Here is a 23,068-nt window from a genome sequence, read left to right as displayed (position 1 = left end):
AATAGACTCCATTTTTGATGCATGTTATCCAGTGAACCCTACTTCTTCCCCAGTGAACATATATATGAAATCTGTAATTTAGTACATCTGTGCCAGGTTTTTGTAACTTCATGTTCTTTAAAAAATTATATGCTTTTTCCTTCTTTCCTTTCCTTTTTTTTTTTTTTTTATCCTGCCTTTTTGCTAATGTAGCCAAGGTGTCTGTGGCTGTACAGAAAGATGCACGTCTCCTGAATAACTAGCTTGATGTGGCACTTCAGGGCTTACCTTCACTGCATCTTCAAAACAACAGTTGAGTTCTCCAGGACTTAGTAGAAATGTAGTCCCTGATATTACAATTATGCAGTTGAATAATTTTATGCATCTGACTTGTCTTGTTAGATGCCTGGAATTGCAGATTTAAAGTCTCTAGGATGAAAAAGCAAAATTTTATTTTTCAGTGTACTCCAGCCAGCCTTCCTAGTTTTAGTACAGAAATAGATACAGAAACTACTGCCTGAAAACAGTAGCCATTTGTCCACACTAAAGAGGACTTCTCTTTCTTTGAAGGATGGCAATCTGATGGACCATTTAAAATGTATGTGCAGAGGAGATTCTGCAGCCTAGCTGAGACTGAGGGGGGAGGCAGGTTTCTGATCTGTTTTCTTCCTAGCTTCACCCCAGTACCGCAGTGGGCCTACTCCATTGATATAAAATGAAGGATTCATATTGATTTCAGTGTTGTCTGGATCACATCCCACATATTCTCATCACATCTTGCCTCCTGTGAATATGACAATGGTGTTTTAGCAGTACTGCTCTCTCCATGAAGTTAGAAAGATGAAAAAAAGAAATAAAAAAACCCCACAACAACAACCCAATCTCTGTGGAGTTTCAAGAAACACATAAAAGGTGCTACAGAACTGCAGTGTAATTATTTAATATTAATAATTAAGCCTTAATAAAAACACTGCTGGAGAGCTTTAAATGACCACTTTGAACTCAGCATTTTGAGTTATAATGAAATGGTTTCAACTGTATGTTTTAGTAAATTTTATCTACCCTTATTTCTTTAGAAGAAGACCTACCAGTGCATCAAATGTCAGATGGTTTTCTACAATGAATGGGATATCCAAGTTCATGTTGCAAACCACATGATTGGTAAGTGAAGCGCTAAAACTTCTCAAAGACAGATAGCTATTTCTCTTACTCATGATCATCATTGCCTCTAAAATTAAACAGAGTTAAGGAGAAATTAATTGTACATCCATCAATGATTAACCTAGGCGTGATTGATTTTTTTATTCATATTATTAGACTTGATAAAGCATTAGCATGTTTTATTTTCTGCAAGGGCTAGTTTAGACTTCTGCAGAGAATTATATATCCACTGCCAGTCAAAACACAGGTGATTAGCAAATTAAACTTCTAATCATTTTTGCATTATTGAAAACAAACTAACAGGAATGGTTAATGAACTGGATGTTAGCTTTCCATAGAGTTTTAGACAGGTTTTAATTTCAGAAGTTATTATGGTAATGACACTACTGTGTGCTTCTCAAGCACCTTGGTATCAAAATCAAAACTGGTGAGTTTTTGTCGTTAGGAAACATAAATAATTCAAATGGCCATAAAATAGTATTGTTTGTTGTGTTTGAACAGTCTGGAAAAAAAATCCGGAGTGTATCTGTGTACAATTAAATACTGTCATTTATGTGAAAAAAATAAGGAATTGTACTATTTAGGAATGGAATCTGCACTTTAAGGTATAAGCATATTTTAAAACTCTTCTAGGATTCCTAACCCAAGTCTAGCCTGATGTTTACAAGGCTGTTACAGTTGTAAATTAGAATAAAACAAAAGCTGCTTTTTCTTTGATATTCATATTTTCTTATTATTTGCTTATTCCCCTAGGATTACCCATAATGTTTTCAATTTGGTAACCACTCAGCAATAGCACTAAGAGTTCTATCAGCCAATTAAATTTATCAAGCACATCATTTGCCCGCTAATAAGATAACATTGACAGGGTTGTTTTACTTTGTTTTTAGTGTTTTCCAAATTTCACATTTCAAGACAGTGTTGGATACAGTTGATTGTTTTTGCTCCTGTTTCCTTTATGCTGTTTTTTCTTCCTTCAGTAAATACATATTGAACAAAAGATAGTTTATTGTTTTTTTTGGTTTTTTTTTCTTCATTTTATAACTTAAAAATGCTTGGCTTGATGCTAGTTTTTGGGTTTCTTTCTCATGTAAGGAAACTTAAGTATTTCTTCCATGAGTTCTTTTAACTTGGCCACACTGTAGAAGAAATTACCTGCCACAGATTAGTCGCTTGTTTTTCTGAGTACATTATTAATAAGTTTTAATATGTTTAGAGCGTGAACATTTTATATGCTTTTCAGAAAAAATGAATAAACACAACTGACGAGCTGGTTTTATAAATGAGCGAAGTGATTTGCCTGTTGGACTAAGCTTTAGTCCTGATGTTTTGTATCTTTGGGGAAGAGATAATCTGAACTGCTTCAGTGTTCAATCTGGGTCAGTAACGTGCAATTTAAAAATCCCTTGTTACCAGCAACAGAACTTGCCATTTCTGTTGGGGTTTTTTGAATCCAGTGTATGATGTGTCCTTAATTGTAGCTTGCAGTGATACTGAAACATGACGGGGAATACAGACACCTTGGGTAAGGAGTGATGCTGGAATGCAAGAGTGGTGTGTCTGTTTGCTGCCTGCCTCCCATGTGCATTGTGTTTTCAGAATTGGACCCCTGTTTTTTTCCATAAAATACTCAGATGTTCTTTAGTTTTCTTTCCTTCTATTTTCTGAGTATGTTTACTAAAAAGTCAGAATGGGATGAGAGAAAGGAGAGATTAAGTAAAACAGAACAAATCCAGTTAGCTTCAGTCTGCAGTTCTGAAAAGACTGGCATTTTGTTAAACTGAATGATTAACTGCCTATGTATTATTTCTAAAAGCTGGGTGAGGTTGACTGAGAATCTTTAAAAAATACATTTAATTGTTTTTGGCTGTGCTGTATCTAATCATGCATTATATTGCTTCATGACAAAACCATAGTGACACAGATTTAAATGTTCTTAATGTAAAATCTTGCAGTGAAATAAAAGAGCTTGCAAAACATGCAGGGAGATTTGCTGGTCATGCTTCTGGTAATCTGTGCTCAGTGGAAGATTCTTATCTGCACTGCCAGACTAAACCGTGCAGCTCCTAATGATGTAGCCTCGATTAAGCAAATGCAAGGGGATTTTGTGCTGGGGTGAAAGGAATATCAGCATTCCTGAGCATTTTGAATGTGACCTCAGGATCGAAGCACAGGGAAAAATAATTTCTGATCTTCAGTTCTGTTAGCTTTCTCACCAGTAATTGGATTTTTCTGTAGCTATCTTTCTAATTTCACTACCCCTCACCCCTCCTTTAATTTATATTGTTGTTCACAAGCCTTTTTCCAAGACCATGTTCTGTCCAGAGAGAAAGGTTCAAGGGGTGACATCAAGCTGTTTAAAATTGGCCTTTGTTTATGTGTGTCTGTATATAGGTTTATAGTATTCCTATATAATACAGAAAATGTGCTCAAACATATTGGTATGAATATATATAATACATAACTCATAGATGTATTCATAGTTATCTACATGCATTCAATTTGTGGATTGAAAAATTAGTTGAAACATTTGACAGAATACAGACTTGTTGATACAGCATGTTTCCCAAACAAAAAGTCCTGCAGTCCTAAACACCTTGGTCCCTTCCTTTTCTACATGTATCTGATAAAATATGTCTTGCTGCCCTGCTTTTCCATTAGGACACTCGTTCCTGTAGAATAGGGAAAACGAGAAGCCTCAGGAAGAGGAGGGAGGAAAAATAAGACTTCAAATGCAAGGGAAGGGAAGGTAATCTAGGAAAGCTGACCCTAACAGTCACAAAGTGTGATAATCCCTAGATCAAATGTAGGGGTAATAAAACCCTTTTTAGCCATCACACAGTCTCAAGAATGGTTACTTCCTGTCATAGTAAAATGTTAGCATTATCATGTTGTGGTTGTTGATGGATATAGATTAGTGTCTTTGTACATGAAGGGTTGCATATAATTCAGAGAAAAGAGAGGAGCAGGGAAGAAAAGGGAGAACAGTGGGGGGAATTTCAGTTAATTAACAGAAAAAAAAAAGCAGTTAAGCAGTTTAAAAAAATAGTCATAAATATCAGTTATTTTAAAAAAAGAAGAAGAAGAAAAAACTTGGGAAAAAAAAAAATAAAGACCAAGCCATCCCAGAAGGAAAAATATTAAAAAAAAAAAAAAAAGGAAGAAGAAAAAAAGAAAAAAAAGAGAAGGAAAGAGATTAGAGGACAGAGGAGGACGGCTGGAGCAGGTAGAACACGGGACAAACAAGGAAGCAGAAAGTAATCTGCCAAACTCCGCTCAGAAAGGAAAGAGAGCCACTGCTGGAAGTAATGCTGCTCACCAACTTTTTGTGATTTGGGACTGTAGAAAAGTTGATACTGTCTCAACTAGTTACTGTGTCCCTTGAACATGATCCCAGAATGAAAACTGAGTTCATGTTGCTGACATCCACATAGACAGGATGCATTATGGAAGGTCACTAAGGCAAATATATGTTTGTAAAACCCCAGTGTGAAACTTAGACTTTTAAATAAGGCAACCTGAATTACTTTGTTGGCTGAAATAGCTCCACTGAGGGTAGGTATTTTTAGGTTGTGTGTATGTTTGTGTTTTTGTCTAATCAAATATAATCTCAACTAGACATTTAGCAGGGGAAGAGGGATTAGAGGCTATTTAAAAAGCCTCTTACTCTTCTTTGTTAGGAGGGCATGCAGCATTTTTGCAGATTTTGTTATACATTTCAATCTGTTCAACGAGAAAGATTATGCCACCTAATGGAAAACAAAATCTGCAGATGATCCAATAAGGTGCCTCAAATATCTTTGACAACAGTACAATATACATTTTACAATTTACATTTGTTATTATACATGTTATATGTTAAAAAGATGTTGTAGGGATGCCTTTCCTCAGAAACTACATATTAATCACCTTTAGAGCCTCCTGTTTTAAAACTGTTCCACAGTCTTTTTTCCAGTCTTCCCATTATCCTTGTGATGGGATATGTCAATAAGCTTTTTTCACTGTATAGATGAGGACAAAGATGCAAAAGAAGTTGAGTAACTGGAAGTTCAAGAGTTCTGACTGCCAGATATGTCCTCATTTATCTAGACCTTTATCAATTGGCACCTGTGTTTGCTTTAACTACAGGCTGATTCAGGGTTAGGAGATGCTTGTGGGCTGAAAGGAGACAAACCTTTGGCTTTTTTAAGTAGACTGTCAATTTAAGCGTTATTTTGGACTTAGATATGAGTATGTATTTTTGTTTGGATAATCATGAGGGTGATTGCCAAAGGAAAACATATTTGTCGGTTTGTTTATTGAAATCTGTTGGTAAAACAATTTCTCAGCTCCTGAATTAGAGAGGAAGAAATGTAAAGCCAGGTGCGTTTCATACAGTTTTAGGAAGTACTGGCAAACACTGTAATTCTTCAGCAGCTCTCTAGTTTTTGCTTTTCTCTCTAAGCAGAGTACATCACATTTTTAGCAGCTTTCTTTGAGAAATTTCTACTTCTGGGTGTTTGTGGAAAAGAGGGACGCTTTCTGGCATCCCTTTGTTTTGCTCACATAGTTTGCAGTTCACATTTGACCTGAGAGTGTAGAATGAGTGTCAGCTATTGTTTGTATTCTGTTTGCTTCACTCCGCTGCTCATCTTATTATTTTGCCTGTTATTTTAAGTAGACAATTTAAACATTATATTTTCTTATACTGATTCCTTCACATCTGCTGTATCTGATGCAGTTCAGTGTCAATAGACTGAATAGTTGGCGTAATCCGTAGGATTTTGTACACGTGCACATACAGAGTAGATCAGAACTGAGGGAGTTCCGATGTGTTTAACTCAGAAAAGGAGTTATTCCACATTAAATTATGAGGCTCTACAGCAGTAGTGTAAACTTTTAAGTGCTCTGAGTAAAGTGCTGTTAGGCATGAGATAATGTAAAGAGATGACATTGCCAAGAACTATTTATGAAGAGCTTAATTTTTTTCACTCTGATAATTCTTGACCAATAATTACCAGCTTCTAATTATCTATTTTAGTTAGAAAGAAATCTCTATCACTATGGAGGTTGGCATTGCAACTAGCGCATAAATCCCCAAAGAGGTAAATGTGTTCCAAACAGCCACAAACAACTGTCTCATGAAACATAGTGAGCAAATTGCAAGCCGCTGGCTGTGCACAACAGAGCAGCACATTTACCATTGAGGACTGATCAGGCTGACAAAGAGAATGATAAAAGGGGGAAACAGCCACAATCTTTGTAGGTTGCTGCTACTTTAGTTGATGGAAAAGCAAGCCCCAGTGCCAGAGCAGGAGCAACCCCCTGTCTGAAAAGTTGGGGAGCTGGGGGAAAGTATGCCACTTCTTGCAACCCTCCTTTTGAAAATTTCTGTGTGTGTCATTTTTGGGTACACAGACTTTTATTTTTTAACCTTTTCAGTGTGAAGCATAAAACACATTCTGCAAAGTCAGTTGTGGTAAGGAAAAGAGCTTGTTTTTGAGGAGAGGATGTTGTGTAATATTGAGCATGGTAGCATAGTAGAATGAACAGGAGGAGAAAATAAAGGGAAAGAGAAAAAGCCACTAGCACCAAAGTTAGGAAAAAAATGGGAAAACAGGATGAAACAATCCTGCAGCTGTCAAGAATTCTAGTTTACACCAGTAAATACTTCACTAAGCCCTAAGTAAAAAAAAAATAATAATAATAATAAAAAAATCCATGCTAGAGCAGTTGTAGTTTAAAAAGAAGAGTATGTAGAAATCTACATTAAAAAAAAAAAAAAAGCACAAAACAGTGTTTTACAGTAAGTGTCATGTAACCATTAGAAGACAAAGACACATTTTAGTGCAACTCATGATTTCTGATTTGTTCACTGACAGGAATGTAAGTATGTAATAGGTAGGTATTTACATGCTTGTGTGTTATCTGGATACGCATATTTGCATTATGCATGTATTAACTGCATGCATAATATGTCTATACAAATAAGTCATTTTATTTGCCTCACATTTGTGCAGTGTATGTGTGGACAACATCACTGATGTCTAGACAAAGAAAACACCTTGTAAGCTTTCTGGAGCCCAGTAAAATTTTTGCTTGGTTGCAATATCATGTATCATACAGTCTTTTATTTGTCTAATTCCGTAGGTCACTAAAAACAAGATTTTTTCCTTTCTCACATGCAGAAATGGTTAAAAAAAAAAATACAAAACCCACTACTTGTTGTGTTACGTTGAGCTCAAGGAAGACTTTTACAGAATGTCACAGAATGTTACACAATGCTTTACAGGAAAACTGACATTGTGAAGTCTCTCTTGTAAGAAGTTTGGAGAAAAAGAATCCAAAGATGCGTATCTATATACCAGAAGATGAAGGAGATGGCAACATCTTTTGTCTGTCCTCTCTCACTGATTCTTCTGTAATATGATATGGAAATTGTAAATTAAGAGCAAAAAGATGGGTTGTACCTTTTTAGAATCAGAAAATCATCTGGTTACTCTGGGATTCTCTTATTTGCAGGCAGAGCTAGCATGTAGGGGTCCAAAAGTTAGATGAAACTTCGCCACCTCGTCTGCAAAAAAGGAGAGATGTAACTGAAATACTCAGGAAAAAGCAGCATTTGGTGTTAAATCTGAGAAACTGTGCATTTATTTTGTGAGGAGCTGGGTTACAAAATAGATGAAATCTGTGCTGTTTCCTGCAAACAGAAAGCTACTCTCCTGTGAGCAATGCTGGCTTATTTGAAAGGCCCATAAAGGGTTTCTGCATGGACCATACAAAAGGGATACTTTCTCTTTAATAGCCATCTGTACAGGAGAGATGAGAAGTGGGCCAGGTCATCTCTCCTCAGCTGTCATGATATTAACGTAGGTAATGGAGCAAGCTCTGCGTTCTGCTGGGTGTTGTTTTTCATAGATGTTCATCGATTTACACAGATAATTCTATTTATTTCTTTGAGTTGGTCCAAGCGAACCAGGCAGAATAACAAACACCAAAGCATTTCAAATGACTTTATCTTTGTTGTTTTGTAATGTAACTTTTGTCTAAAAAATGGTGTCACACCTACTGTGCAGATGGCTGCATGATTTGTAAACCAGCCAAAACATTTAAACAAATGTGTGATCTGGGGATAGATTAAATAAAGGATAAAATGGAGTGTGGACCACAAATTCTAATAATCAGATGATTTTAAGTTGTGTGTAGTGTGGAGCGATGGTAGCAGTGATAGCAGGGAATGCTTGCCAATGACAGCAAGGTGCCTCACAGATCTCAGGATGGAGCCTGTGGCCTAGTAGGCCTCAGTTTGAGAGCGGCACATTTGCTGTACAGCTGGCAGCTCTGTATGGGGACATCAGATAAAACTTATGTAAAATGAAGTGTTATTGCTTAGTATGAAATTGTGCAGAGAGGGAATTTGCAGACAGTAACTGAAAACAGAATTCATGGTACCAATGAAGCAGACTGTAAATATGAAGAGGCTTTAATTATCTGCGCAATTTAACAAAAAATTCAAGATGTATTCAGAAATGGCAAAGGCAGCTGTAAACATGCAAGAGCAACACTGTTCTCTGCGCTTAAAATTATGTCACCTATTTGGGCTCCAGGCTCCCTCTCTCCTTGTGCTTCTGGGGATGTGATTTCACTCACTGAGCTGTGCTGGCTGGAGCCCACTCCTCCATTTCAAGGGTTAGAATCAGGAACAGCTGTTTCTTCTTGGTCACAGCTTTTAGGAAAGTCTTTCTAGGCTTCTACAATCACAAATGGTTAAGTCAGGACAGACTGGGCAAATAACTGTGAATCTCCCCCAACTTTTTTTTTTTGGGGGGGGGGGGGGGGGGTTGGTGTGCAGGTGTGGAACTTGGACTCAAAAAATTCTGATGAAATTGAATGAAAATGTTTTAGTATTAAATAATAATTATTGGAGCAGTGGCAATAATGACAATGCAAACAGCAGCATTTGAAAATATCCATAACACTGGCTGGAGTTTGTTTAATGAAGACGTGAAGCAAAGTGCGTCAAAGCTGTATATTTTTTCCTACAGAAATTCCTATTGTGTTAGAAAGGGATGCCACTGTGAGATAATGCCATGCAGTCCGAAAGTTGTTCCTTTCCATCCACCGAACTGCACAATTCTCCACCTCGCCGGTGCTGTGATACACCGTGCATGTTAATATTTCCTCACCACGGGCGGAATTAATGCCGTTGTGTCAGCCTTCCCTTTTGTTCCTTGCTGCTGACCACTCGTCAGCAGGCTTTATCAGGAGCCATACATTCTTCAGGGCTGTGCTTAGCAGCCAGCACAGAAAGTAGCCAAACCTGACCTTTTTTGAGTTGTCCCTATTCTTAGAGGAGAAGCCTCTGATTCTTGGACAGAGAATGTCCCCCTGTTTTTCCCCACTTTGTAAGCGCAGGAAGCAAAACAAAAGAAGCCAATATGGAGAGTGGGTGTCAGACTTCAGCTGCTCATATTGTTGCATTTGGTGAGCTGACGGGGTTTCGTAGGTCACCTTTAGAATTATGCCTATGACAGCAGTAGCTACCTGCCAAGATTGCAAGGTATCTCACAGCTCTCAGGATGGAGCCTGTGGCCTGGTAGGCCGCCGTTGGAGGGGTACACATTTGCTGTACAGCTGGCAGCACTGTATGGGGCAGCAGTGTGGGCTGTTAGGGAGCTGGAAAGGAGACAAGCATGAAATTTCTTCTAACCCCAACTCTGTTTTTCTGTACTGTTGGCTGCTTCTCAGTTCCTTGACAAAAAAACCAATCAGGCACCCTTTAATCCGCCTGTGATTACCAGTGGTATAAAAAGAGAAGCATAATGAGGAAAAATGCCTCGTTTTGTTGCCTTCAAAAGCCAACAAATTGGAGTTAACTTGACAGGAAGTGGCTTAATAATTAGATTATTTATTTATTCCTGACACATATCCCCCTGTTACTAGTCTCAGGAGATCCTGTAGATGGTACGATTTTCAAGCTGCCATTACTTCGCTGTCTTCTGTGAACAAAGAAGCTACTGTCTATCAGTCAATTAAATGCACTCTTTAAGCAGAGGCTGAGAAGTCCTCAATGGATAGAGCCCTGGGACGTTGTGGCTGATGATTCCTTTCTCTGTACTGTACATCACACTCTCAACTACAGTCCCCACAGAGATGGAATAAAGTCATGCATTAAAATATCACTTGTTGATTTGTTTGCTAATGAAGAGCCATTGAAATGTTTGTGTATTTCTGTGGCAAAATTGTTGATAAAAGGACTACTTGCTTGCATATCTTACTTCATCTTCCGTAAGCGCTTATTTAAGACTTACTAAAATTAAAGTCAACAAATTAAGGAAAAAACAGAGAGATGGATAATATTGGTTTACTTGCAATTCACATGAATGTAAATAACACTGAGGACAGTGAGAAGAGAGAAGGGGGAATAATAGTATTTCAACCATGTCTGATATAATTTTCTTCATTAGTTACAATAAAGATCCCTGTATTTTTCTGGTATGGTAGCGGGGATGCATTTCAAATAATGAAAATGCTGAAGTATCCATTTAAAAATTATCCTGGGCATCTAAGAATATTATATAAAGAAAACAACTGGAAACTTGAGTGTTTTTTTCCTTTTTATTTTTTTTATTTTTTTAATTTTTTTTATTTTCTTGTGGATTTTAAATAAGCCCTGTTAACAAAAAAACTCCTAGTATTGTGCATTATTTCCCCTAGCTCGGAGAAGTGAGACCATGTCAAGGTAGTTAGTAAGGCTGGTTAGGAGCATATGCTTGATGCAAAAGCAGCAAAGCCACCTGAAACTAGGGTTTCTGAGATTAACAGCACCACTTTCCTCACTCCATCTGCCCTGCCAGACTTCTTAATAGGATTTCATATTCTTGATGTATTTGCCCTCCCACCATTCATTTTCCACCCTCCAAGAGCCTGAGTCAGCAGAGTAGACTTGTGGGGACCACATTTTGGGCCAGGGTGGGAAGAGGGAGTGTTATGTTAAGGTTTATTTTAACGAAATTGGTATACGTACATACCTGTCTCCACATTGAAGATTGTTAATTGGCAATATCCATCTGGATTTGATGCAAGTCTTTTGCTGCTTGTCTTACTGAGCTCCATTTGCTCTGAAGAAATATAGATTGTGCTATAGCAGTTCTCCAGTGAACTAGCTCTGTTCTGAATTTAGCTTCTATTTGACCATTTGTACCTGCAAATAGAGACTGTAAGTGCTATAATATATGGTTATTTTCTCAACCTTATAAAGAAAGTCACTCATACCAGGATTATTGTTTTCAATGAACTTAACAACAAGCTATAGGGAATTAATTCAAGCCAGCCTCAAATTGGAGTGTTTCTTATTCCTATCCTGTTATTCCAACTCATTTTATTAGAAAAAGCTTAGATACTCAGAGGTGTTCTATAATAGAAAATGAATTTGAAACCCATTCATTAATTGGTGATTAATACATTTCAGGATTAGTTTAAGCAAGGCCCTACCTCCTGCCCAGTCAAGTATGTTCTGGTTAATATCCAATTATCTGCACCTTCGTACTTATTATGTCTTAATATTTCGGATATGATAACCAGAAACTTGAGAGTAATGCTAATGAGGAGCATAGAACAAAAATTAACCAGTGACACACTCAATGATCCTTATGGAGAGAAGTAACTCCTTCTGTCTCTGCTACATAGAGGTAGAGCTATGAACACACTTTCATTAAGTAGTGCTTTCAATCCTGTTTTTATGGGAAGTTAGAATAATATTTAGGCAAAAATCCTTATGCCTCATAGACTGTGCATGATGAGATTTTCCTGCATGCTCTTTCTTGTATGTAGAATTACTTGCTTTAGATAGAGCCACTGAAAAATCTGTAACAAAGTGAAATGGTAGTACATACTTAAAATTCAAGTTGTTCTGTGATTGAATGCAATCTCTTCTTATTTACATGCTTGTATGCATTCGTGTACAAGCTGAATGGCCAATTTATCACATCCTTCAGATTGTAAGGCACCTGCTTGAGCAAACAACAAATCAGGTATAAATGTCTGTGAAAGAAGAACACAATCTGATGTAAATATTACCAAATTAAGATTTTTTTCTGCACAGAAATGTCAAGATATTAAAGTTTGTCTCAAGATCTTTGCCTGTGAAAAATTACGATATACCCGCTTAGTGAAACATGTAAGTAAAACCATGAGACCAACATATTGGGGGGGGGGGGGGGGGGGGGCCAGAACTGAGAAATTCTGTCATGTGACCTTAAACTAATGTAATTATAGAGGCAAATTCAGTGTATAGGGAGAAAAGGAGAAGAAAATTTTCTTTTCACAGATTTATTTTCCTTAGATAAACTCCTGTGTGAATACTTTGTACAATTCAGGGCGTAAGGAGAAACCCCAAAGGAAACGAAGTGCTGGGCAGATTGAAGGAGACCTGCTCAAAGGTGCAAAGCCACATAACACATTATTTTTATTACATGAACATAATCCAATATATGTGGTACTTATCCAAAAGACTACAGAATGTGCTATTCATAGCATGTTGGACAAAACTTGTTTCAAAACACTGCCTCATTCATTGTATTTATACTGAAAGGTATGTCTCGTGTTTGGATTAGACTGAATGATAAAAGGGATAGTATATTTGTATAACCAAAAGCAATCATAAAACACATGTACAGTGGTCAGAGGATTTGGATTTGCCTGTAACATCCTGTTTTGGTTTTCTTTTTTCAGTGCCTAGCCACATGGTTTCAAACTTCTTTCACACACCACTTTATTAGAGGGTAGTAGTTCAGGACCTCAGCAGTATATACTTAATATCTAGCTGTTTGGCTAGATATACTTTCTCCTAACCCTCTTGCAGGCAAGCTTCACAATGAACCCACTGTGCCTCTAGCTTCATTGCTTTTCATGGCACACCTATGTGAGTGCCAAGACATTAGATAACTGTGCAAAAAAATGTCCCATAATCCCCAAATGAGATTCCTTCTGAGCTCTGTGTAATTCATGGAACAACTTGGGGGATGTTTATATTTACTAGCTAGTTAAATTAATCATTCAGAGGTAACACAACCTTCCATTTGCTTAGAAGTTTGGTTAAAAAGCTTAACCCAAATATCACTTAATGCAAAGTGTGATTTGCAAACTGTCATAACATGATCAAATCAAAACCAATTTTCACCAGAACAGTTAAATAGTCTTCTCTTCACTTGAGTGACATTTCCCTGCCAAATCTGAACTTTTAACCCACATTTCTGCTTGTGTGATGTTATTCTTCAAGTCAGACTTAATGGGGATGGTATTTTTAACCTTTTTTTTTTTTCTTTTACTAAAATATAACTTAACAAAAAGATGGCTAAATTGAAAACAAAGTGAAAATAAAATGTAGTAAGTGAAAAATGAAATAAATACCTTTGTGCAGAGAGCTCTCCTAGAAAACTTATCTTGGAGTAACTTCTTAATAATGGAAAGGTTCTGTATTTTTTTCCTGCTGCTATATTTGTACCAGTGATGGAGTGTGCCTTGCAGTACAGACCTGAATTGTACCATCAGGAAAAATCCTTCATGGTGGTTCACGGGAATAAATTAGGCAACAGAAAATAGGACTCTAATTTCTATGATATGTCACATAGGATATTGTATTTTACTTCAACTGCCGCTTTTGTGTTGCATGTGCATCTCTTTCAAGCCTAGTGATAGGTTATCCTGGCCACCCTTTCTGTGAGCTGATTTTCCTTGTCTCCTACAGCCTAAAGCCTCAGTCAAAGTTCTCTGACAGAAGAAGCACTCTTGACACACTCACACAGCCTTTTTGTTCTCGAATGTACACTTCCCACTCATCTGTTTAAAAAGCACATTTGGAAGATTCTAAACCCTCCTGCTCCATTACCTCCCGCAAAATACAGCTAACTTTATCATGACTTTACACAGTCTCTCTTTCCCCTTTTTCCTTATGATACTGTTATGCTATCATCCCTCTTTAAGTGGGAGAAGAGGGCTGGTGGTGATGCTTTTTGTTCTGTTTTCCAAGTCTTTGCTTGACAGGCCACAAAGGCAATTTTTGGTTCATAATGTCAAAACTGGAATCAGAATGGATGTGACCTTGTTGTAGTTCCAGCATTCCTAATGACTTCAGTAGCCTAGAACAAGACATTGAAATTTGGAATGGAGACCTTACTTGTCTAAGGAGATGTTTCAGGACAAATTAACAAATGATGAGAAAGAAAAGTACTTTAAAGCTGTTCAATTATTTGTATTTTTTATTATCTCTTGGAGAATTCTGCACCCCTAGACCCCCCAAACTTTATTTGTGCTTTCTATCCATTTCAGGATCTAATTTTGTAAAAACAAACAAAAACAAACAAACAACAACAACAAAAAAACTGCTCCTCCCCTTTTAGTCTATCATCACCTATCACAGGTGCAGTTCATCTGCTTTCTATTCTTGACATCCCTGTCTCCATTCTGGAGTTGTCCTAATGGTTTTCATGAGCCAATAATACTTATTCCTCTTCAATATTTGTCCCTTGTCATAGCAATTCTGAACATTGTTTCAAAGTCCACCTATTCTTCAGGTGTTGTACCCTGCAAAAATCTGTTCTTCAATTTCTAAGTTTTCAGCTATTGTGTGAAAACATCTTTTCTCCCTTATCTAAACTAGTCACATTTCTGTCTTTCTTGGTTATTGTTTTCATTTGTAACTGATTATTGCTGCACTTTTGTGAAGAATTTCTAGAATCACCCTATAAAACATATTGGCAGTCTTTAGTTTCAACTGCTTATTGTGGCTTCAGCTAAATCTTGTAACAACAATGCATTTGTGCACCTTCAGAAGAGTTTTCATTTTTCAGTATTCTCTGCTAAATCTACTTTCTTTGTCTTCTATAGTCTTGATTCTGTACCAGCTGTAGCTGGCACCACAGATCTTGTAGCTTTAAATAGTATGCCTTAATATTGCCCCCTTTGTATGCTGTATTGTAATGAAGCAACATCAGTAAATTGCAGTGAAGGGTGATTGTTGCATGGGGATGACTACTACACCTTGGGGTACATTTGCACCAGATTATTTTTTTATTGTAGTTATTACATCCCGTCTTCTTTATTCTCTTGATACCAAACTTGCCGTTGGACATCCATGCAGCACAGGGGATCTTTAGGAACAGTGTGGACATCAACTTGTCTCTTAGGTACGCACCAATGACTGTTCAGTTCCAAGCTCTGGTATCCTTGGTGGCTTTGCAGTACTTGAGAGATGCCAGCTTGATCTGGTTACTCAACATAAAATGTTCTTCATCATTTGCTCTTTAAAATATTAGACTGTTGTTGATAAAAGTGACAGGCGTTTCTTGCTAGCCATTCTCACACAGGAGCAATACTAGGTTTATAACAAGTGCAGCACGCTTTTTCCCTTCTTGCTATTCCCCATACATTTTACAGTACTGAAGAGTGCAAGAAATGATTTTGCTCTAGTTGTTTCCTTTCGTGTGGGGCACTGTGTTCCCATTCAAAGGAAGAATTATAGCAGTGGTGTCAGTTTATCATCCAGTGCCATGATCTCAAGAAACCTTCTGCAAAATTCAGTTTCACCCAAGTAATAAAAATTATTACTGTTGTAAAGGTACAAATATTTCAAAAAAGACATTTTCTTTTCAAAAATCTTTCCAACTTAGGGCATCTAAATACAAGTTCCAGCAAGGTAATATTGCAGCTTTCAGCCTTAGTCATACAAGAAGCAATGTTCAGTCATGAAGGAAACTTTGAACTGCTTTTCATACAGTAAAATGGAAGATTTCATATATGTGGAAGCCAAGAAGTTGTCCTGTATTCTACAACAGTGGGGCAGCTCAGGAGAGCATAATTAAGATGATTACTAGTGACAGAACCATTGCCCATTCCCAAGTACCATTCGTAATGAAAAGATCTGATTCTGAAAATATCTAAGTGTGCACATGATTTTACTCATACAAGTAGATTTCACAAGCTTTGTTTTAAACATGAATAAGGCTACATACGTTCTTAAGTGTTTGTAAGACTGTCACCTGAATTGCAGTTTTGGGTGTCATTTTAGCAACACATTCTAAATAAGGAAAATAAAAATATGTCTTCTGTAATGAAGTCTTTATCCCATTAAAACATCTTTTTTTCCCTCAGTGATATCAAATGTGAATTTTCAGCTGTAATTTGGATTTTTTCCATCTTTGTGAAGATGACACACTTTTTTCATTGCGAGGCAGCTTTTTTTTTTTTTTTTTTTTTTTTCTTCTTTAGCTTAATACTGTGACTGTGTAGCACTGCAATTCAAATCAGGAATTGAAACTAATGCACCTTGAATTGAACTACCAATTCTTTTAAAACTGACGCCGGTCCCACAGTATTCAGTCATGCAAATATCCGATTATGGGACAGAGTGCATTGATTTTGAGCTGTCATTTCTAGCTCACACACTGTAGAATTGAAATGTAAACCTTAATCCACTCTTTAATACAATTAATTTTTAATGTGCAGTAATACTAATTGAAATAGCCCGAATTTAGTAAGTCACCACAAGACATTTTCAAAAGCAAAAGTCTCCACTGAGAGCTGGAAGGACAGATAATCATTGTTACAGTGTTTACAGAATAAATGCACACTCTGCAGGCAATTCCATGCCAAGAGATTTTTTTGTTAGCTTATATATTAATATATTTCATTGTGGATTTAAATTTGTTTTCAGTGATTCATACTGAAATACTTCTTTTGCTGTGAACAAAGTCACTTCAATTTCATTTAAATGGAAGTGGGTTTTTTGTCTTAATAAAATATTTTCAGTCCTATACCTGTATTTCTAACACTCTGTCACTGTATGTAGTTGTCAAGTTCATTTTGACATGCACAGAAACATATTCAATTTTCCACCTGTAAAATAAGCAGACATGCAGTTTTTGTGTATAAGACAGCAAAGCTGCATGTTCAGTACCTGACTCTTTTTTTCCTCTAGGTTTGCCTTTCATATAAGCAATAGATCTTGTGCCTGCCTGATTTCACTATGTCACTTTTAATTTTCAGATGTGATCTTGCCAGGTGTTTTAGTGGGGAGGGTAGAAAGGGAGTTCTAACTGAAGAGGAATATATGTAACACAATTAACCAAGGAGGCATTTAATCATTTTTATAACAGCACGATGCCACTGCTACGTTTATCTGATAGGAAGAAATACTTTTTAGCATGCATCAGTTCTGATGAATGGGCTTGTACAGCGTTCAAAGTGAGCACCAATGTTAAGTGAAAAAAAATGGCATGCACTCTATATCATCCTCTCATAGCTTTGACATTACAGTATTTAATAAGCCAATAGTGCTGTTAAATATTTAGCAAAGGTTCCCTCAAAACCTTGCCACAGATTCAAATGGGATTTTGAGGCATTTTGCTGCACATTGTAAGTAAAATTGTGCTTTAGTTCTTGAAATGGTTGTAACATTGGTTGTTGCATTTTTCCTAAATGAGGTGCAGGACAACATGGCATAAATACATTCAGCAGATTTCACACCCACAGAACACCAGAATTGATTCCCATTTTTCGGATTAAAGGTTCAAACTGACTCCCATTTTGTTGCTGATAGAAGAAAGCTGTACTGAGTTTAGTTGCACAGAATATTAAAACAGTATTACAGCATTTAGTAAAAAACCCTGCAACTCACTGTGTGATATTTTTAAGGGCTCCTTACCAGTATTTCGTTTGTAACAATGAACATTTTCTGAGATGGGGGTGATAGAAAAGCAAAGATCAAGTTGTTACCCTCTTCTGAGCCTGACAGTATATCACTAGATAACGCTTTTAGGTTCTGTAGTATGCAAAATAGAGATTTAATAACATAGTTGCTGTGTGATGTTGTTAATCAAACAATAATAAATCATTAGAAACCCTGTCTTCTTTGACAAATGTCTGCATGTTTCAGATCCTTGTTGTATGCTAATTAATCCTCAGTAAGTGCTTGTATAATAATTAAATGCCCTGCACTTAAAATACAGCCGAGCCCATTTATACTGTTTAAAGAAGTGTATCTCATGTTTTCTTTGGAAAGAATTAGGGTTCCGGATGTGATGAGACGGGTATTCTGCTTCGGGGATGGCTTGCAGGTTTTAGGCTCTTTGCATGATGTGCACACTTTTCCCCCAGTTCGTGTTTGTGAGAATAGGATACAAAGGTTGGACGAGCCTGTCTGACTATTAATGGATAGGTCTGATGCTGCTGCCCGGATCAGCATGGTACTGCCCCATGCAGAGGCAGCACAAAGGGTCTGCAGTCTTTGGCTGCAGCGACAGGTAAGGAACAGCTTTGCAGGTGCTCGGCTGCTCCGCTGTTTCCTGGGGATATCTCCAGTGCCCCTACTCATTACTTTGTCCGTGAGCTGTCTGCAAGATTTTGGGCTCAGTGAAGAACTATTTTCTTCAGCTTCTCTTAAGAAAAAGTACTAACTGTGATGGGTATAAGTCACATGCTTAGTGTTGCTAATTTAATCCAGGAAGGTGGAAAACTCCGTTTTCCTGCAAATTTTAGTTTCATTTTGGCTAAATGTATATATATTTTAATTTTCAATTTGTATCACCAGCTAATACCTGCATTTCTTTGTAAGTAAATAATACACTTTCAAAGAAATATCAGTGTAGTTTGTATGCATTATTTGGGTCCTTTTTAGAATGTTGGATTTATTTTGCATAGGAAATAGTATTCATATGTGTAGCATACTTGTATAAATAAATTTAAAAAGGCTGTTAATTGAATGGATGTGCGTGAATATATAGAAAGGACTATATAGTAATATAAGGTAGACATATTTAATATGCATAGCTTGATGTATGTTGACCTCAGGTTACGAGAGTAGAAAATCCCATTTTCCAGCTTGTTTCAAATGTAGTAAAAATGCTGCTTCAGTTGCTTTATGCTACTCACATTGGGAAAGGTGCTTATACTGTGATAATTATCATCAAGGAATATTAATGCGTTCAGCATTTGTAACCCAAAAACTCATTATAGCTTAAGCTGTGCATCATCTGTGAAGAGAGAACTTTGCCAGAATTCGCTCTTCACAGGGGTTGCCTCCTGCTTGTGATGGAGTGGTCAGAGTATTGTAAGAGGTCACACAGGCTATTTTTGAAAGCTGAAGTTTTGCAATTTTTGATTCACTACCTTCTGTCTAAATAGCTTAGCATTCTTCTCCCCCCCACCAAATTTGCCTTTTCTAATTGAATGCCTGGTGAAGTGCATAAAGCTAAAAGATTGCATCTCATTATGTGCAAGAGGCTAAAGGTGTAGACATAAATATTGCACGTCAAGGTCATGGAGATTTCAGAGACTGTTCTTCCATTGGCATACATGGGATTTGCACAACCACCACAACCACTCGTGCTAATGGGACCTAGCCATTCTGGTCCTGTGGTCTTAGATACTAATCTGGGTTTACAACTTGTGTCAAGCTGTTGATGTTTTGCAAGCTACTTCCACCTGAGTTCAATATTTGTGTATTCAGAGTAGGACCATATTTTGTTTTCTTAATGATATTTCACTGTGAAAACTGGGGTTTAATGTTTTTACACTTCTGTTGTCTTCTATTTTCCTGAATCCCCAGTTAAATAGCCTTCATGTTTCTAAAATATCTTTGGACACCTTATTAAACACATCAAGGCCCAATTCTTTCCTCACCTGAGTTTCACACCAGAGTCTCCCAATTGACTGAGCTGATATGTATTAATATTGTGGAGAGGAGATTCATTCCTGTAAGGAGTTTTTTTGTTGTTTTTTTTTTTAATATGTCTTGTGAAAGTCTGTATAGGCTGTACATTACTGTACCAATAGATATCCTAGAATGGTTACAGAATAAGATCATAAGATCAGAATAAGAGATAAGATAACCATAAGATCTAAAAAATAAATAATGCTCTATAGTAAAGATAAAGAATTTCTTTTTTGTTGACTTGTCATTGAAATCTTCCTTCCAAATAAGTACTCTTTTCAGATGAATATCATGCTTCTACCCTTAGTAATAAAGACTATTGCAGAACCAAAATTGTGTCGTTCAATACTGCTGTTGCTGGGATTTTTAATATGGGCAGGTTTTATTATTTCTCCTCCCCAGTACTGATAGAATGTTTGTCATTCTTCACTCCTAATATTGCCCTTCGTTGCACGTTGTAGTTTGCTTTGTGTTAGGCAGAGCAGACCAGATTTTGTGGGTTGCTTTGTTTCTGAGGTCAAGATGTGAACCCGGCCTTGCTCATGGGAGGACTAGAAAAATCTATTTCATAACTTTCTGCAGGCCTCAAAGAAGGCTAAAAAGAAAAAGACAAAACCCACAGGCTTAGTTTAGACTGGGGTGAAGAGTTGGATTCATCAATAGGAAAGCTTGCAGCTGATCAGCTTTCCTTGTCATAAAGAGTCCCTGCTGTCAGTGTATGCACCACTGATATGACAGAGCTTTGGGAAGACCTGTAAATCTTTTAAACACTAAACATTTCTCCAGAAATACCTGACCTAGTAATACAGAAAAATCTGCTGAAGTAAGAAATTACTTGCCAGTTAAGTCACTAAAATGAAAGGCTTGGATAATAAGTAAACACAGCTCTCGTTAACAGAGTGTGGGCATTACAGGCTTGCCCAGTTTGTTGATGGGGCATGACTTTGGTTTGTGCAGTAGAGTGCTAATGCATCATAATGAATGGCTGTCTTGAACCAGAGAGATATTCTCAGCAGGTGAGAACACTGCTGATGGGAAAAAATATGGTACCGTATCTGCTGTGTGGATGTAAACTTAATAATCTCTATGAATTTTGAGTAACTCATAACCCTGCTTCCCTTCCAAAGAAACATTATGAAAAGATTGCTTCCAAATCCTTCAGATATTCACTGTACTTGTGATAGATGCCTTAGTCTTTACCTTGAGGCATTGGAAATGAATGTATGTTCTTTACCAGAGATAAGGATGTAGAATTTTAGAAGGAGCAAATTGTATTTTCATGTTTAAGTTCACCATTTGCACTTGATGTAGTGAAAGCCAAATGTGAAGAATTGCTTTTCAACATTATTTCTCTGTCTTCTGTATCTCAGGACCTCTGAATTATTATGCTAAAATGTTCTATTACATACAATATAGGAATACTGGAAATCTAGAAATAGAGCAAGATTGCCTGCATCGATTTGGCTGTACTTGGATTCCTCTAGCTACTTCTTAAATCACAAGAAGGGTCATCTTTGTGCAGCATAATAACATTGCTGAAAAGACCAAACAATCTGCATTTGCTGAGGGTATTACAAATGAAACCATTATCCAATTTTAACAGCTCCTCCTTTTAATCAAAAGGGAAAGTGGAGGCATTGATTCTTATCCCACTTACACCAACACAGCTGTGCGGTCTTCAGTGAGCCACAAAGTAAGTGCTTACAACAAAGCAAGTGAAATCACAGTTAGGTTCAGAATTTGTTTTAAGAAATACAAAATTTACTTTATCCTCCTTTCACTTTTTTTTCATCATTTGCATCTATTTGTCAAAATTCATGTTGAAGTACTCTGAAATACAGGGAGTGAGCATAGAGGCAGCATCTGCTTTTCAACCAGACCCAGAAAATACTTGCATAATTTTTAAATTCATCTGGTTTGTATTTCATACACAGGGCACTTTTTTTTTTTTTTTTTTTTTTTGTAATAAATATGTGAAATCTTAAAACTACCTCAATTTTTTAAACAATAGGGCAATGTTATTACTTATATTTAAAAAAAAAAGAAAAAGAAAGAAAAAGAATAAGAGCCATGGTTACCTGTATGGTTTATTTTACACGGATCCAAAAGCTCGGAGATTTATGGTAAGTGTAAACTCAAAACAGAGCAGATTAGATATTGTAGCATGATGTTCAAAAGAGAGCTATTGGAATGGTAGAATTCTTGGCTTGGCTCCCTCTTCAGATGTAATTGCTGCTTCATTAGGTCTTGGAAGAGTTTCCTATGGTTAAATTTAATCAAATGGTTTAGAATGGCAAGCTCGTACGCTCAAAATTCCAATACCATTCAGAATTTTTAACAAGATTTCCCTCAAATCTCTTTTAAACAAATATTGTTTAACACCAACTGTAGATTCTGAAGTAATTCTTAGTAACTCATCATAATGAATAAAGTCTGATTTAGAATAGTCTGCACAGGACTTGGATGCTAAAGAGGAGTCATCTGTTGTAGCTAAAACCTGCTTGCCAGTAGCCTGCGCAATTAAGTAGCAGGACTCTGGTGCTCTTTTAGCTGTATTAGGGGGCAGCTCTGTGTTTTTTTTCTGAGTATCTTTTACTCTTGTAGCTATATTCTAATTCACAGTGTTTTAATTAGCTTGGCTTGCTCGGCTAGCTATTTCAGTTGACGTGCTTATCTGAAGACTTCTTCACATACTTGAGTCGCAGCCTTCCAGATACATCCAAGGGGAAGGTGAGAGAGGTTGGCATGAGAGATCAGTGAGAAATGTCAAAAAAAAAAAAAAAAAATGGTTTGCAATGATTCATATACAAGAGGAAGACAGAGAGAGGGTGGAAAGGAGAAACAGAGCCAGCAGTGTGTGCACGCCACCCTCCCCTTCCCAAAGAAGCTGCTGAAAATACTGAACATGTGAAAGAGCCATACGTGAAGTGCAGGTGCAGCACAAGTTTATTCCTAAGGAAAATGTAATTTTTGCTGGAGCTTTGGTAGGAAGGAAGGAAGAAAGGAAAGAACAGATTAATTAAAAAGACTGCTCATTTGCATTCTGAGATTTACTGCAAAACATTAGCTTTTAAAGGAATGAGGGAGTGTAGGGGAATACAGTGATTGTTTATTCTTCTACTAAGTAAAAATACACATGCTTGTTCTGGGAGACAAAGAAAGTCAAGATTTCTGTCCTGAAGACCTTACAGTCTGTATTTTGAATCTGCTCTAATATGCAGTAACAGTGTAAAAATACTA

The 23,068-nt window shown here is 36.9% G+C and overlaps 1 protein-coding gene across 11 annotated transcripts in view; it reads left to right on the top strand.

Moving 5' to 3' along the window:
- ZNF521 (zinc finger protein 521) overlaps positions 1–23,068 on the top strand; it is a 231,713-nt gene that overhangs the window by 113,386 nt on the left and 95,259 nt on the right. For all 11 annotated transcript variants that reach the window (XM_031612772.2, XM_090137489.1, XM_090137488.1 and 8 more), the window contains one exon: positions 1,056–1,140. In XM_031612772.2, coding sequence (XP_031468632.1) covers positions 1,056–1,140 — 85 coding nt within the window. The remainder of the gene's footprint in view (positions 1–1,055; positions 1,141–23,068) is intronic.

The sequence above is a fragment of the Phasianus colchicus genome, chromosome 3, assembly GCF_987193195.1.
Source record: "Phasianus colchicus chromosome 3, bPhaCol1.hap1.1, whole genome shotgun sequence".
NCBI classification, from domain to species: Eukaryota; Metazoa; Chordata; class Aves; order Galliformes; family Phasianidae; genus Phasianus; species Phasianus colchicus.
The sequence above is the reverse complement of the archived record's forward strand: the minus strand, read 5'-3'. Positions and strand labels throughout refer to the sequence as shown.